The 18,188-nt window shown below is 31.0% G+C and overlaps 1 protein-coding gene across 1 annotated transcript in view; it reads left to right on the top strand.

The window, feature by feature from the left end:
• Window positions 1-18,188, top strand: part of LOC137632433 (cell adhesion molecule Dscam2-like) — a 187,160-nt gene that overhangs the window by 160,982 nt on the left and 7,990 nt on the right. The window contains 4 exon segments of the mRNA XM_068364365.1: window positions 275-559; window positions 6,340-6,507; window positions 8,849-8,994; window positions 14,288-14,573. Coding sequence (XP_068220466.1) covers window positions 275-559; window positions 6,340-6,507; window positions 8,849-8,994; window positions 14,288-14,573 — 885 coding nt within the window.

Genomic DNA, 18,188 nt, shown 5'->3' with positions numbered 1-18,188 from the left:
CTTACAAACAATACTACATACAAACAATTCGACTTACAAACATTTAGATTTGCAAACATTTAGATTTACAAACAATTCGACTTACAAACATTCTGACGTACAAAGTATTCACTGACAACCAATTCGACTTACAAACAATTCTACTCACAAACTTTCGACTTACAAACAGATTCTTGGAACCAATTAAGTTCGTAAGTTAAGGACATTCTGTACCTATAGCAAGACTGTCACAATTCCCATAAACCCTCGTACAATGACCACAACCAACTTCCAGTGGCCAGCAGCCTCGCGCCCCAAGAGGTCTACGAAGTCGGAGGCCTGCGACCGGGCGCCACCTTCGGGTTACGCCTGACTGCCCACAACGCAGCCGGCGCCACGACCACGACCTTCAACGCCAACACGGCTTCGGGAGCCGGACTGGGAGCTCAGCCCGTAGGGGAACTTGGAGACGCCCCTCCGAATAACATGCATACTGATCCCCGCCTCTTGGCTTCTGCGGCAGCGTCGGCGTTAGCGCTGGTGCTCACGGTGGCAGCGGCGGTTCTCTGCCTGAGGAGGAGTAAGTGGCGCTACCAGGTCTCCAGGAGACGTTGCACACTAGCGCCATCTTGGTGCGATCATGTCTGGCGTTGATGTTGCATGATCATTTTGCATGGCGAGTTGCAACTCGTAGATAGAACTGAAAGGAGGAATGTGCTTACCATATACGTTATTACTTAGTAACCATTAACTAAATTAGAATAAAAGAATGAGAAATATAAACTAAATATGATAAATTTTGCACATTTAGACGTGTTTTTCATATTCAAATAAGCCATATTTTATACACCTAGTAACTATTAACCAAATTAGAATGAAAGAATGAGAAATATAAAACAAAATATGATAATTTTTGCACATTTAAACGTGTTTTTTCATATTTATACAAGACATATTTTATACTCCTAATAGCATTAACTAAATTGAAAAGAAAGAATGAGAAATATAAACGAAATACGGGAAATTTCGTACATTTAGACATGTTTTTCCTATTCCTATAAGACATATATTATACTCCTAGTAACCAAAGACTAAATTGAAAAGAAAAAATGAGAAATATAAACAAAATATGATAAATTTCGCACATTTAGACGTGTTTATCATATTCAAATAAGCCATATGTTATACTCCTAATATCTGGATTCTCTCTACCTCGGGATCAGAGACCCAACGGAGAATCAATTCAAAGATAATAGAATTCAACAGTGAACCGAAATTTTAATCCAAATTCAGAATCATAGTTCCCAGAGTGATTAGATTAATGGACGAGATTCGATAAAGATTATAATTAATTTAATGATAATTGGTAACAATTAAGATGTAAAATTAACTTAAGTATACTGAGACGGAGTAAACGGTTGTAATTACACAAATATCAATAATCATTCTTAATCACTGAAGTATTCTCCGTGTTCATAGTGATTATTTTAACATAATTGTTTCAGCTTAGAAAATATAGTTGATATAATCGTCACTTATCTTGAATCATGTTTTGAATTATAGTTTGCTATCTAATGTTATAATATACAAATTGCTATCTGTGATAGATGGTGTATATTTTACATTGTGCATGCAGTTGCCTTGAATTATCTTGAATCATGTTTTGAATTAATGTTTGGTATCTAATATTACAATATACAAATTGCTATCTGTGGTAGATGGTGTATATTTTACATTGTGCATGCAATTGCTTTGAATTGTCTTGAATCATGTTTTAAATAATAGTTTGGCATGTAATATTACAATATACAAATTAATATTTATGGTAGATGGTGTATATTTTACATTGTGCATGGAATTGCATGTAAATAAAATGCAATGTGTATTATAATCTATCTATCTATCTATCTGTCTATCTATCTCTGTGTCATGTCCTCGACGTGGGCTGTCAATTGCTTCCTCCTGGTCCTGTCTCTATCTCTGTATAAATTATCCAGCTGTTACATTCTCATTCACATCCTCCAGTTTATTGATTGAAGATAATGACTGTTCAATGACGTTAATTTCATGACACCTTTTCTCTCGATCTAATGTTTTTATCAACATCACTTAATAATAAAGAATTAATTCATTTGCTGATAAATATATATCCTCTCTAAGAATGAGAAATGCACAGTTACTGGCTAATTGCAGTGTCGATTGGTAACCTCCCTGACAGGTGAACGCCAGACAAGTTCGAGTCCCGCTCAAACTTGATAACTCCTTTGGTCTCTGTAACCTCACCGTGCTTGTGAGCTAAGGATGGGGACTTTGGGGAAGCCTATATGTCTGTCTGCTGAGTCATCAGCATTCATTGCCTGGACCTCCTTGTCCTAGCTTGGGTGGAGAGGGGGTTTGGGCGCCGATCATATGTATATATGGTCAGTCTCTAGGGTATAGTCCTGCTTGATAGGGCAATTTCACTGTCCCTTGTCTCTGCCATTCATGAGCAGCCTTTAAACCTTTAAATCTTTATAAATGTGTCATAATATTAACACAACAGAGACAGTCATTATCTTCCATCAAAATTGCATGAAAAAGGGTCTCCTAATGAAATATTGATAGATTTCATTCTTTTATGAAATGTACTGTACAAAGGTGATTTGCTTCATTATGTCTAGTCTTCGTGTAATGCATGCATTATAATGGCATTATTTTATCAGAAATATATATATCTTGGATACAATTGACTTTTCTTTCTGCTTATGATCTGTTACAATTTGTACATATGAATAAACGCTATCTCTCTCTCTCTCTCTCTCTCTCTCTCTCTCTCTCTCTCTCTCTCTCTCTCTCTCTCTCAACACAGAAATGTGTAGTCTATACATACATGCTTATATTTTATTTACATAGAAACACACACACACTTTTATATATATATATATATATATATATATATATATATATATATATATATATATAGTATATATATAGATGGATGCTCTCTCTCTCTCTCTCTCTCTCTCTCTCTCTCTCTCTCTCTCTCTCTCTCTCTCTCTTTTATATATATATATATATATATATATATATATATATAGTATATATATAGATGGATGCTCTCTCTCTCTCTCTCTCTCTCTCTCTCTCTCTCTCTCCTCTCTCTCTCTCTCTCTCTCTCTCTCTCTCTCTCTCTCTCTTTATATATATATATATATATATATATATATATATATATATTTATATATATATATATATATATATATATATTTATATATATATATATATATATATATATATATGCACAAAGACACATGCATATATATATATATATATATATATATACACATACACAGTACATACATACATACATACATACATACATCAATTCTAACACACATAAGCGTCTATGTAGTTACTTGGTGTGCGTAGGTTTGTTATGCACGTCTGTGAACTTAGCCATACAGGAGTCATGGATTTGATGAACATCATCTACTTTATACTTTACGTATTGCATGATCTTGCTACAAATAATGCATCGTTTCCTGCTTCTAAGGTACGTGGGATTAATTATTCTGTTTCTATCTATGTTTTGTGTAGTTATGCCATAAATGTAGTTTGTTCTAGAGTACCTATATAAAACAAGAGTAGCACCAACCTCAAAACAGGGCGCCATTTTGTATCCAGTAGCTAGCAGGGAAGCCCTTCGTACAGACGGTTCAGCCTGATGTGTTCTCTCTCTCTCTCTCTCTCTCTCTCTCTCTCTCTCTCTCTCTCTCTCTCTCTCTCTCTCTCTCTCTCTTTCTCCATAAAATAGCATGACAATAACTTCCCTTTAATTTAATCTTTCACACCTCATCCTTTCCATTAAGGGGTCGGTTCCCTGATGCGTCCTCTCCAATGCCTTGTATGAAAGGCATCTTCTTTCAAACCTCCTCTCTCCATATCATCCTTCACCTTATCTCTCTCTCTCTCTCTCTCTCTCTCTCTCTCTCTCTCTCTCTCTCTCTCTCTCTCTCCATAAAAAACTTGACAATTACTTCCCTATAATTCAAGTTCCACACCTCATCCTTCCCATTAAGGGGTCGGTTGCCTGAGCATCCTCTCCAATGCCTTCTATCAAAGGCATCCTCTTCAATCAAAACTCTTCTCTCCATATCATCCTTCACTTCATCTCGTCATCTAATTCTCTGTTTCCCCCTCGATCTTTTCCCCCTAAGAGGTTCCTCCTAAGCCCTCCTCACTCCCTCCCCACCATCAATCCTCAACACATGTTCACACCATCTCAATCTTGTTCTATTTGTGTCTGGGCTATAAAAGTCACTAGTTTCCCATTCCAAATGGCCTATATACCCAAGATCCTTTATAGTCAGAGTACATTTAAAAGACCTCGTATATACTGAATGAAAGGTTAGTGCCAGTTTATGTATCGTTTGCCAAACCACATTTGATTGATTTATAACAATATATTACCGAGATATTTATTCCTCCTTTCTTTTTTTGAGTTAGTGTTTATCTTCTATGTACTATTTTCCTTCAGGTCAGATTTTTACCTTTATTTATAGCTTTCGTGCAAATTCTACTTTGCTAACTGTATTATCTTTTATTAAATCTATATATAATCACACATAGCTATTAGTCTTTATATGGTCTGAATTAATTACTTTGTGTAAAGCATAGTAATGCCTTTGCTTTCCCTTAACAGATAGTATTTACTAATTTAATCTTTATTGTCTATTAATTTTGAGGTTTTGCTTTTATTTCTTATATGATAAATTATTCATCATCATTTCCATGTCTTTTCACCCTTATATAACAGATGATGTCATCTCATAATCATGACTATAGTCCATTTCTTTTAGCGATGCATATTTGCACCGACTCGCAGCGGTGCCCTTTTAGCTCGGAAAAGTTTCCGGATCGCTGATTGGTTGGACAAGATAATTCTAACCAATCAGCGATCAGGAAACTTTTCCGAGCTAAAATGGCACCGCCGCGAGTCGGTGCAAATATGCATCGCTAAAAGAAATGGACTTTAGTTTCATATTTTTAAGGAATAAAATAACAAATAATGTATCAAATCTTTGCTAATGTAAAGCAAATACTTCTTGAAATCATCATATCATTAATTCTATATATTGCTTTGATTAAATATTCAATAAGATAACTTTCGAAACAAATTTAATTAATGTAATGCAACCTTATCAATCACATTTTCATTTTGTAGATTAGTTCCACAACTTTCGTGAGTTTTTCCGTCTCACCGAACAACCAATATCTTAGATGACAAAAAAGTTTATATATTCCCATTAAGAATGTCCAGGTTCCCACTAAAATCACATAAAATATTATGACGTCTTAAAACATATAAGAGCTATATATTTAGTATTACACTTTTAGAGAAAATCTTGAATAGAAAATGCCAGTTTCCAATAATAGTTACAGATGAAAGTTTATGATATCTTAAAACATATATCTATGAGTATATATTTATTATTACATTTTTATAGAAAATCTTGAAAGTTTTTAATTTGTCAAGAAAGAAAATATGTAAAAAAAAAAAAAAGCTGATTCTCTATAAAGATTCATAATTAAATCTCGCCAACATGACATCAGTCAACTTTCCTCCAACAACAACATCCTTCCACTACATCCTCCCCTCAACATCCTCCATCTTTATGACCTTCTTTCCCTTGTGCAGAAGCAGCTGTAGGAACCTCCAGCAACGTCTTCCAACAACAACCTCCTTCCTCAACAGCGTCCTCCAACAACAACCTCTTTCCCAACACCCTCTATCGTTATGACCTCTCCCTCCTGCAGGAGCAGCTGCAAGAACGTCCTCCAACATCAACCTCCTCCCACAATAAACTTCTTCCACAACATCCTCCTCCACCACCAACCTCCACCAGTACCCTCCATCATTATGTCCTTCTCTCCCTCGTGCAGAAGCAGCTGTAGGAACCTCCAACAACATCCTCCAACAACAACATCCTCCAGCAACAGCGTCCTCCAATAACAATCTCCTCCAAAAACAAGCTTCTCCAACAACAACTTCCCCCCACAACAATCTCCTCCAACAACAATCTCCTACAACAACAGCCCCCTCCATCAACAACATTCTCCCTCAACAGCCCCCTCCAACAACAACATCCTCCCACAACAATCTCCTCCAACAACAACAACCTCCACCAACATCCCCCCCACAATATTCTTCTCCAACAACAACATCCTCCCATAACAGCCTCCCCAACAACACCCTCCATCATTATCACCTCTCGTGCAGGAGCAGCTGCAAGGACCTCCTCCCACACCAACTTCCTCCAACAACAACAACCTCCCCACCAACAACCTCCACCATTATAACCTTCTCTATTTCTCCCGCAGGAGCCGCTGCAGGTCGCGGGAGCCACATGTCGCAGGAGGACCAAGAGGCCGAGGAGAACAAGACGAACTTGTTGCACCAGAGGGACGCCTACTACGCCACCGTCAGGAAGCCACAGCCAGTACCTGCCACACTCGAGAGGATACCAGGTACCTGGGATAAGGCGACAGGTATCTTCTCACGGTCAGAGGTCAACTTGGTGCTCAGTAATAATGCAATGAGATGCTTTGCTGTCTGATGAGTTTGAGTTGGGTCATCAGGCGTTGATAGTTTTTGAGAAAATAAAAAAGAAAATAAAAAAACAAGTTCCTTCTCTGGGGAAGATGGGGAAGAAATGGATTCCCTTATTTGTCATTTTCATGAAATGTTATTTTTAGTCCTTCCTCTGACGTTGAAATAGAGCATGTTTTTAGTTTTTGGGAAAGGTAAAGTGAAGTAGGCCATGTTTTTAATATTTGAGAAAGGTAAAGTGAAGTAGGCCATGTTTTTAATTTTAGAGAAAGATGAAGTTTTTGAAAATTCGTATGACAAATGGAAGTATTTGATTTACGTTAATATATAGATAAATGTTATGTTGAATTACGTAGACATATAGAGAAACAGTATTTTATTTATGTGAACATTTAGAGAAAATAGTTTATTTGCGTAAACATGTAAAGAAATAATACTTGATTTGCGTAAATGTTTAGAGAAAGATAGTTGATTGGTGTAAAAATTTCGAGAAATAATACTTGAATTGTGTAAACAATTAGAGAAAGGTAGTTGATTGGTGTAAACATATAGAGAAATAGTAGTTTATTTATGTAAACATTTAGAGAAATAATAGTTTATTTACGTAAACTTTAGAGAAAGATAGTTGATTGGTGTAAACATTTCGAGAAATAATAGGTGATTTACGTAAACATTTATAGAAATAATAGTAGATATGCATAGACATTTAAAGAAATAATAGTTGATATGTTTAAACTTTTAGAATCAAAAGAAGGAACTTGATGCCTGGAGCATGGAAATTTGTGAAGTGATATTGCATGACAAGCAAATTGGAAATCTTTGCGAGCCTCCTCCCTTTTTGGGTTGTTGCACTCAAGGTCTATCTTCTTAAGACCTGGAAAGAATTGCTGAAGTTTCATTCATTTATTTATTTATAAAACTTATATATATATATATATATATATATATATATATATATATATATATATATATATATATATATATATATATATCACAGTTATATATATATATATATATATATATATATATATATATATATATATATATATATATATATATATAGTGCGCACGTACACGAGTATATATATATATATATATATATATATATATATATATATATATATATATATGTATATATATATATATATATATATATATATATATATATATATATATATATATATATATATATATATATATATATATAGAAAGGTACAGATTTAAATATCTAATTACAAGAACAACTTCACACTTACATTAAATCTACATAAAAAATTCATTACTTACAACATATACAATACAAATACAGTGCTTGCATTAAAATACAGGGAGGAGGCATAGCAAGAAAGTAGTCAGTAGATAGAAAGCAAAAATAGATTAAATACAACGGAATGAATATATCTATTGTATTTTGTATATATGTATATACCAGTTGACCTGTGGAAGATGTCATCCATAATTTAATTATTAATTTAATAGTATTAATTAATTTATTAATGTTACATTTTATTTTATATGAATTTCAATGTTGCAAACGAATATTTGACTTTTTAAATAATCATGTTTTTATAGTTCATATGTGAAGGACCTAATTTAATCTTGTTACTGTTCTTGAAATATTTTATTTTGGCTGTTAATTCTTCTCTTGTAGTTTATTCCTTTCCTTGTTTCCTTTCCTCACTAGGCTATTTTTCCCTGTTGGAGCCCTTGGACTTATAGCATCTTGCTTTTCCTACTAGGGTTATAACCTAGCTTGTAATAATAATAATAATAATAATAATAATAATAATAATAATAATAATAATAATAAAATAATAAGAGCAGGTTTTGGGAAGATTTGCTTCTTATAATGGATTAGTTATAACATACAAAATTATTATTATTTTTTAAATTATTATTATTTTATTATTATATTATTATCACTATTATTATTATTATTATTATTATTATTATTATTATTATTATTATTATTATTATTATTATTAGCTAAGCTACAACCCTAGTTGGAAAAGCAGGATATTATAAACCCAAGTGCTCCAACAGGGAAAAGTAGCTCAGTGAGGAAAGTAAATAAGGCAATAAATAAACAAGAGAAGTAATGAACAATGAAAATAAAGTATTTATGAACAGTAACAAAATTAAAACAAATCTTTCCTATATAAACTAAAAAATAAATGAAAAAATAAGCGAAGAGATATAAAAGGATTGGCGGAAACACACCCAAGAAACCCATTAATATCTCAGGACTCCCTTTAATAAGGATTCTCTTTGCCCCTGCAGAGTACTCAGAGGACATCTATCCCTACGCCACCTTCCAGTTGGGCGAAGGACGCAGCGCCCAGGATGACACGGCGACGGCCAAATTCCAGACTTTCGTTTTCCAGGATTCGCGATATGGAGTCACGGAGGCCCATCCTCCAACGTCGGTAAGGAAAGAATGATGTTTAGTCTTATGTAATTAATGTAGAGGATATATACATATATTAAAGGAGGATACATGTATGCTAATATTAGAGAGGATACAGTTAAATATAATTGTTGTTGTTATTACTATTATTATGTAATTAATACATATATTAATATGAAGGGGGATACATATATACTAATGTTAGAGACGATACACTTTATTATTATTATTATTATTATTATTATTATAATTTATTATTATTATTATTATTATTTTGTAATTAATATAAAGGATATATACATATATTAATATGAAGAACTATACATATATACTAATATTAGAGAGGATATACTTTAATAGTATTATTATTATTATTATTATTATTATTATTATTATTATTATTATTATTATTATTATTATTATTATTATGAAATCAATATAGAGGATATATACGTATATTAATATGAAGGAGGATACATATATATTAATGTTATAGAGGATACACTTTATTATTATTATTATTATTATTATTATTATTATTATTATAAGCTAAGCTACAACCCTAGTTTGAAAAGCAGAATGCTATAAGCCCAAGTGCTCCAGCATGAAAAAATAGCCCAGTGAGGGAAGGATATAAGGAAATGAATAAACTACAAGAGAAGTAATGAAGAGATTAAAGTAAAACATTTTAAGAACTAACATTAAGGAGGATTTGATGGCGAAGGGTTAAAAGTATGAAAAATTAACATTTATAAAGATTTTTTTCGTTTAGGCTAAATATGATAGAAATCGTAAAAAATATATATAATTAGAAAGGAAATATCGTTAATACATATTTTCGACAATTTTTTATTTGTATGCTTAAGTCTAACAAATTAAATGAGAGCTCTATAAGTATCTATCAATGGAAACGGACAATCTTCAACCAAAAGTAGGCTTATCCTATGAAAGCATAACATAGACCTACACATACAGAAAAGCACATCATCGCTTAAAAATGTACATGAATAATATATATATATATATATATATATATATATATATATATATATATATATATATATATATATATATATATTATATATATATATATATATATATATATATATATATATATATATATATATATATATATATATATATATACAGTATATGTATATATATATATATACAGTATATATATATATATATATATATATATATATATATATATATATATATATATATACATATACAATGTACACCTACACATACAGATAAGCACATCATCGTGTAAAACTGTACATGAATAATATATATATATATATATATATATATATATATATATATATATATATATATATATATATATATATATATATATATATGTATGTATATACAGTATATATATTCGTGAAGGGTAGCGATCCCATATCTTGCAACGTAGGCCGGTTAATGAATTTCCATGAACCGTATAGCCGTTCACATTTACGGGGAATTCATTCAATTCATATTTATTAATATTAAAAGCTGACTTTGATCCCACGTCGAACCAGCGGGAGGCTGCAGACGCCTTGGTCATTTCATCATAATAATCAACGCACGAGAATGATTGAAATTATTAAGGTTTAGAATATGCATGACCCAATTGGAACACTCGGGAACACTGTTCTATATCTCTTCCACTTTTTAATAACTCTTTATAGTTTATATATGAAAGATTTATTTTAATGTTGTTACTTTTCTTAAAATATTTTATTTGTATTGTTTATTACTTCTCTTGTTTTTTATTTATTTCCTTGTTTCCTTTCCTCACTGATATGGTTTTAGCTGTTGGAGCCCTTGGGCTATTAGCATCCGGCTTTTCCAATTAGGGTTGTAGCTCAGCTAGTAATAATAATAATAATGATAATAATAATAATAATAATAATTTGATATTTTCTTTCCTCTCTGGGCTACTTTCCCTGTTAGAGCCCATGGGCTTATAGCATCCTGCTTTTCTAACTAGAGTAGTATCTTAGCTAATAATAATAATAATAATAATAATAATAATAATAATAATAATAATAATAATAATAATAACACTACTGTTCTTAAAATATTTTAATAGTGCATTATTTCTATTGTAGTTAGTTATTTTCTTGTTTCCTTTCCTCACTGGGCTGTTTTTACTTGTTGGAGCACTTGGGCTTATAGTATCCTGCTCTTCCAACTAGGGTTGTAGCTCAGCTAATAATAATAATAATAATAATAATAATAATAATAATAATAATAATAATAATTGTTTTTATTGGAGGCTGAGTGATGGGTTAATGGTCTTCGCTTTTGGTAAAATCAAAATTCAATATATCAGTCACCTTTAAGGACTCGTTGCTCTTTCTTTTATAAAAATTCTGTTTTGCAGGAATCTTGTAACTTTCAACTGCATAGCGAATATGATTTAATTAATTTGTGCTGTTCTCCATTTACTTAATTGTTCTTTGCACTTTTTTCTTTTCTCTTTATACTTGCATGTATCCTTCGTTATTTCCTTTCTTTCCTTTCTCATATTTGTGTGCGTTTTTATCTCTCTCTCTCTCTCTCTCTCTCTCTCTCTCTCTCTCTCTCTCTCTCTCTCTCTCTCTCTCTCTCTCTCTCTCTCTCTCTCTCTCTATATATATATATATATATATATATATATATATATAGATATATATATATATATATATATATATATATATATATATATATAAATAGATATATATATATATATATATATATATATATATATATATATATATATGCATATATAAATATATATATATATATATATATATATATATATATATATATATGCATATATAAATATATATATATATATATATATATATATATATATATATATATATACATAAAGGATATAAGTATTTACACATATATAATATATATGTACATGGATGTATGTATAAATCCATATACATTATATACTGTATGTGTGCTTATAATGTTTCTGTTTTCGTAATATCACATTTACATATTTTTGTCACATTCTCTCCCTTCCCCTGCTTCATTCTTTCTTTTTTTTTGCTTTGTTCTAACTTTTATCATTCTTTGTCATGCATTTCTTCGCAAATGCACAATCGTTTATACCCCAAGACCCTTTTATAATTTATGCTCGAGACGCAAAATGATACAATACTTTTGACATAAATTATTTATCTTGATGTAGAAGATTTTCACATCAAATTCTTAATTTTAATATATTTTAACACATTCCACAACAGCAAAATCATCATCCTCATCATCAGCATAGTCCACTGCAGAACAAAGGCCTCAGACATGTCCTTCCACTTGCGTCTGGTTATGGTCTTTCTCCGCCAGTCCACAATCTCAAACTTTGTTATATCGTCAATCCATCGTCTTCTCTTCCTCTCCAGTTCTTTTTCAATCTCTAGGGACACATTCTGTTATTCTTAATGTCCATCTATTATCGATCATTTTCGTTATAATTCCTAACAATGTCCATTTCTTTTTCTTATTGTTTTTAGAATATCCTCTACTTCAGTTTGCTCTCGTATCCATGCTGATCTTTTTCTGTCTCTTAGTGTTCTTCCCATCATTATTCTCTCCATCAGAATATTATAATACAAATACCCCATTGTTTACAAAATGTCATATTTCCTTAACCAAAATCCATTATTGTATATTCAATTTCAGAATAATTTTAGTATCGTTTATCATATGACCTAACTTTCCGGTAATAATATTTTATCATCCATTACCAACGTATGTATGTTAACTCAAATTATTACCGAACAGGATATTTCAACTCAAAATATTGTATTTCAACTCAAATTCTTTGTTATAGAGGATACTTAAGTTAATATGTACCACCATGAAGAAATTTGAGCCCAATTGCATCATCATACAGAATATGTCAAACCCAATTGCATCATCATGCAGAATATGTTAAACCCAATGGCAGTATCATACAGAAGATATCAAACCCAATTGAATCACCATACAGAATATGTCAAACCCAATTGCATCATCATCATTCAGAATATGTCAAACCAAACTCATCTCTACCAAATATTTATCACAAGATCATCTTTATTCAGAATATTTCAACCCAAACTCATCACCACAGAATATTTATCACAAAAACACCATCATACATTTCAACCCAAACTCATGTCAACAGAATATTCATCACAAAATCATCATTATTCAGAATATTTCAAACCAAATTCACCATCACACAGACACTCTTACCCAAATTCATCGTACATAATATCTCAGGCCAAATTTATCATTACGCAAAATATTCCAATTCTAGTTCAAAATCGTACAGATTATTTTGATCCAAATTATGTACAGTTTTTTTTTACTATCATCCATCACCCAACTCAAAATTTAACCTAATTCTTAATTGTACAAAGAATTTCAACCCAAATTCTTTATCGCACAGGATGGTTCAGTCAAAATTTAACCGTGTACTGTATATTTCATCTCAAACTCACCACAGTACAAAATAGTTAACATATATTATTTGTCATACAGTATATTTCAATCTAAATTCATCATCATACGTAATACTTTATCTATACTTATCATTGTCAGGGGTATTTTAACCCTAATTCATCACCTTACAGATCTAATATCAAATTCATTACAGTACTTAATATATCAACGTAAATTCATCATTGTACATAAAACTTCAGACAAAATTCATCATTGTACAGAAAACTTCAGAAAAAATTCATCATTATACAGAAAACTTCAGACAAAATTCATTATTGTACAGAAAACTTCAGACAAAATTCATTATTATACAGAAAACTTCAGACAAAACTTATTATTGTACAGAAAACTTCAGACAAAATTCATCGTTGTACAGAAAACTTCAGTCAGAATTCATTATTATACAGAAAACTTCAGACAAATTTAATCACTATAGAAAACATCAAACAAAACTCATTATTATACAGAAAACTTCAGACAAAATTCATCATTGTATAGAAGACTTCAGACAAAATCCATTATTGCACAAAAACTTCAGACAAAATTCATCCTTGTACCGAAAACTTCAGGCAGAATTCATTATTATACAGAAAACTTCAGATGAAATGCATTATTGTACAGGAAACTTCATACATAATCCATTATTGTACAGAAAACTTCAACCCAAGTTTATTATCGCACAGGTATTTCAACCCAGATTTACAATCTTACGGATAATTCCAACCACAAAACTCCATTTCGCACAGACAAATAAAAGCAGAGTTAATCCATGTCAAGCAATTTCATTTTAGGATCTCACCATGTCCCCTTTCCCACCCCACTTTCGTCAGCCAAGCCGCCCGACGCCCATCAAGGTCCACGGGCGTAGTCGCAGCCACGGTCGAGGCGTGGGCGGGCCTAGAAGTGAGAGCGAGGAATATGACTCTCTGCAGTCTGACACAGATACCGAGCATGCGACCTCATCTAGGACAGAATCGTCCATTCATCTAGACTCTGCCACTCTAGAAAATCACGCTTCCCTCCACTTGCCCCTAGATCCCCGTCTGGCCACTCTAGAAGGGCGGGCAGACCCCCTTGTTTCGCATAGGTCCGGAGGTGCTAGGAATGTCCACCACAGTGAGTGAAAAAAATGAAGTTCGGTTAATGCTTTTTTCGCTTAACTCCTTCTGCATTTCACTTTTTTCTTTTCTATGTTGCATTTAGAAGATTCAAAATGCAATCTTACTTTGCATATAAATGAGCTTTAAGTGTTTCTATTTTCATTTTTTTTTCACTTTCATGAAATAAAAAGAAAGTATTACGTTTCTTAATAGGAAAAAGATTCTTACTTCAATCTTACTTTGCATATATGTGAACTTTCACTTTTTCCTATTTTCGATTTTTCGTTTTCGTGAAATAAGAAAAATTGATTAAAAGAGTTATTGATGACACGAGAAGTATTACGTTTCTTACTAGGAAAAAAATTCAAACTGCAATGATACGTTGCATATAAATGAACTTTCCGTTTTTTCTTGTTTTCGCTTTTTCGTTTTCATGAAATAAAAAAGGCGTTAATTAAAAGGGATTTTCAAAACATGAGAAAAAATATTTAAGTGTGACTTTTTATTAGAAAGAAAATTCGAATTGCAATGATACGTTGCATATAAGTGAACTTTCCGTTTTTCTTATTTTCACTTTTTCATTTTATGAAATAAAAAAAAAACGATAATTAAAAAGGATTTTCTTAACAAGAGAAAAATATGCAAGTATGACTTTTTTTTATTAGAAAGGAAATTCCAACTGAAATCATACGTTGCATATAAATGAATTTTCAGTTTTCCTATTTTCGTTTTTTCATTTTCATGAAATAAGAAAAAAACTTTAATTAAAAGGGATTTTCATAACACGAGAAGAAATATTTAAGTATGACTTTTTTTATTAGAAAGTAAATTCTAAATGCAATGATACGTTGCATATAGATGAATTTTCTAGTTTATATATTTTGGCTTTTTCCGGTTACATGAAATAAAAATAAAACTTTAATTAAAATTGATATTCATGACACGAAAAAAATATTTAAGTATGACTTTTTATTAGAAAGAGAATTCTAAGTGCAATGATACGTTGCATATAAATGAATTTTCTAGTTTATATATTTTGGCTTTTTTTGGTTACATGAAATTAAAGAAAGTTGATTGAAATTGATATTCATGACACGAAAAAAATATTCAAGTATGACTTTTTTATTAGAAAGGAAATTCTAACTGCAATGATACGTTGCATATAAATGAAATATCAGTTCATATATTTTTTTTCGCTTACATGAAATAAAAGGAAGTTGATTAAAATGGATATTCATGACACGAGGAAAGATGTATAAGGACTTACTATATTACTATATACTATAAAAGATGTAATAAAGATACTCTAGTTATGGCTGATAACTTCTAATAAGAACGAATCCCTATTTTTTTTTCTTTTTTATTGTCCTTCACTACGGACCAATAGCATTATTATTTTGTTTATAATACTAGAAATATTAATACGCCTTTAAATTATTCATCCATGAGAATCCAGTTTAATTATTCATCTCTGTATTTGGATTTTTTTAGCTTTTATTGAGCATTGAATAATTACTTCCGTATTTCTGTTTTATGTAAACTTTTTGTCTCCACATGAATAAAGTTTCAATTCAAATTAGTAATGAAAAATCTTATGAATGCAATTAAGGAAGGTTCGGGAAGAGAGAGCCTGGAGTAACACATAAAGAAGCCTATAGATTGACTAAAATCAAAGACAGAAATGGTTGGATTGAGTAAGTAACGCGTAAAGAAGCCAATGGATTGAATACAATCAAAGACAGAAATGGTTGGATTAAGTAAAAACCGTAAAACGTTCTAATCGCAAAACGTTATAACCGCTAAGCGTTCTAACCGCAAAACGTTTTAACCTCAAAACGTTCTAATCCCAAAACGTTTTAACCGCAAAGCGTTTTAACCTCAAAACATTCTAATCGCAAAACGTTTTAACCGCAAAGCGTTCTAACCGCAAAACGTTTTAACCTCAAAACGATCTAATCGCAAAACGTTTTAACCGCAAAACGTTCTAATCGCAAAACGTTTTAACCGCAAAACGTTTTAACCGCAAACAGTTCATATACGGACGAGTCATAGGGTCAGCCGGGGGTATAAATATACTAAAGTTTAACTTAAATATCATAGAATAATAAACTGAGTTTTGTTGATCGTTAGAAGGAGATTATGAGACAAAAAGGAAAATTATATATTGGTTGTATAATGATAAAGGCTAAAGGATAACTATGGAAAAGTTAAAATTTGAAGTAATCGTTGTTTGCGGATGTGAAGAAAAATATTGGAGAATAGGTTGTTTGGGATGGAGTTAGTGCCTAAACCGGTTTTCATTATTAAATTATGAAGATATAATTACGAGTGTGGATTTTGATATCGTATGGTTATATATATATATATATATATATATATATATATATATATATATATATATATATATATATATATATACCTATATATATATATATATATATATATATATATATATATATATATATACTGTATATAGATATATATGCATATACATAATGTATAATATATATGTATATACATACATATATATACATACATACATATATATATATATATATATATATATATATATATATATATATATATATATATATATATATATATATATATATATATATATATATATATATATATATATATATATATATATATATATATATATATATCACCAATAAACCATAACCCACATCTTGTTTCGCGTTCGCACTTGAACTGCTTATTAAAAAATAACTTTTGTGCAGAAAATTTCCGCACTCGCAGCCACGCATCACTAAGATGACTCTGATGTACACATCTTTGTGCATTGGCAGAGTTAGGTTTTCTGATTAAAAAAAAAAAAAAAAAAAAAAAAAAAACCTGGTTATAGCGAGATGAACTCCAATTTATATCAGTTAATTAAAACTATATATGACATTTTCTAGGGAATTTCAACAAAAATATTGAGCATAAATAAATTCTATTCAACTTCATGAATACGATTGGTACTGATCTAGAAAGGTCAACAATGTGATTATGCGTTATTTTTTTCTCTTTTAATTAAAATATTTTATGATATTTAAGTAGTTTACTTTATAATGCAAAGAAATAAGACAATAATTCAAGTTTTTGAAAAAAAAATAGAAAAGGAATTCCAATGTTAAAAATCGAACGTAAATATCAAGGGTAAAATTTTTCTCTTTCATCTTGTGTTCTTTCCTCTTCAACATGAGATTTAACACTCTTCTCTCGCAGACTATGCAATACAATCACGGCCAGGCAATTCCAGCAACCTTTTCGTGATTGCTGAACAACCACTCTAGAATGTCCTTCCATAATTGGAAACTTTCTCGGGCCGTTCCAGAGTTCTGGAAGTCTTCTTGTAAGTTCCGCAATAATCCAGAGCACATCACGTAGAGACCATTGCTGCTTACTCTAAGAAATTCAGACTGTGTCCACAGCCAGAACTTTTCAGAATTTGATAACATTGGATTTGCTCTGTATGTCTAAGTTGGGCACATTTTCCACATTTTGATAAACGTAAATTTATAGATTGTGCACAGGGAAAATAAACACCCAGACTGTGTCCACGGCCAGAACTTTTTCAGAAGTTGATAACATTGGATTAGCCATGTATGACTAAGCTGGACACATT

Source organism: Palaemon carinicauda, chromosome 41, assembly GCF_036898095.1.
Source record: "Palaemon carinicauda isolate YSFRI2023 chromosome 41, ASM3689809v2, whole genome shotgun sequence".
Taxonomy (NCBI): domain Eukaryota; kingdom Metazoa; phylum Arthropoda; class Malacostraca; order Decapoda; family Palaemonidae; genus Palaemon; species Palaemon carinicauda.
Note: the sequence above shows the minus strand (reverse complement) of the source record. Positions and strands in the feature narration are given on the sequence as shown.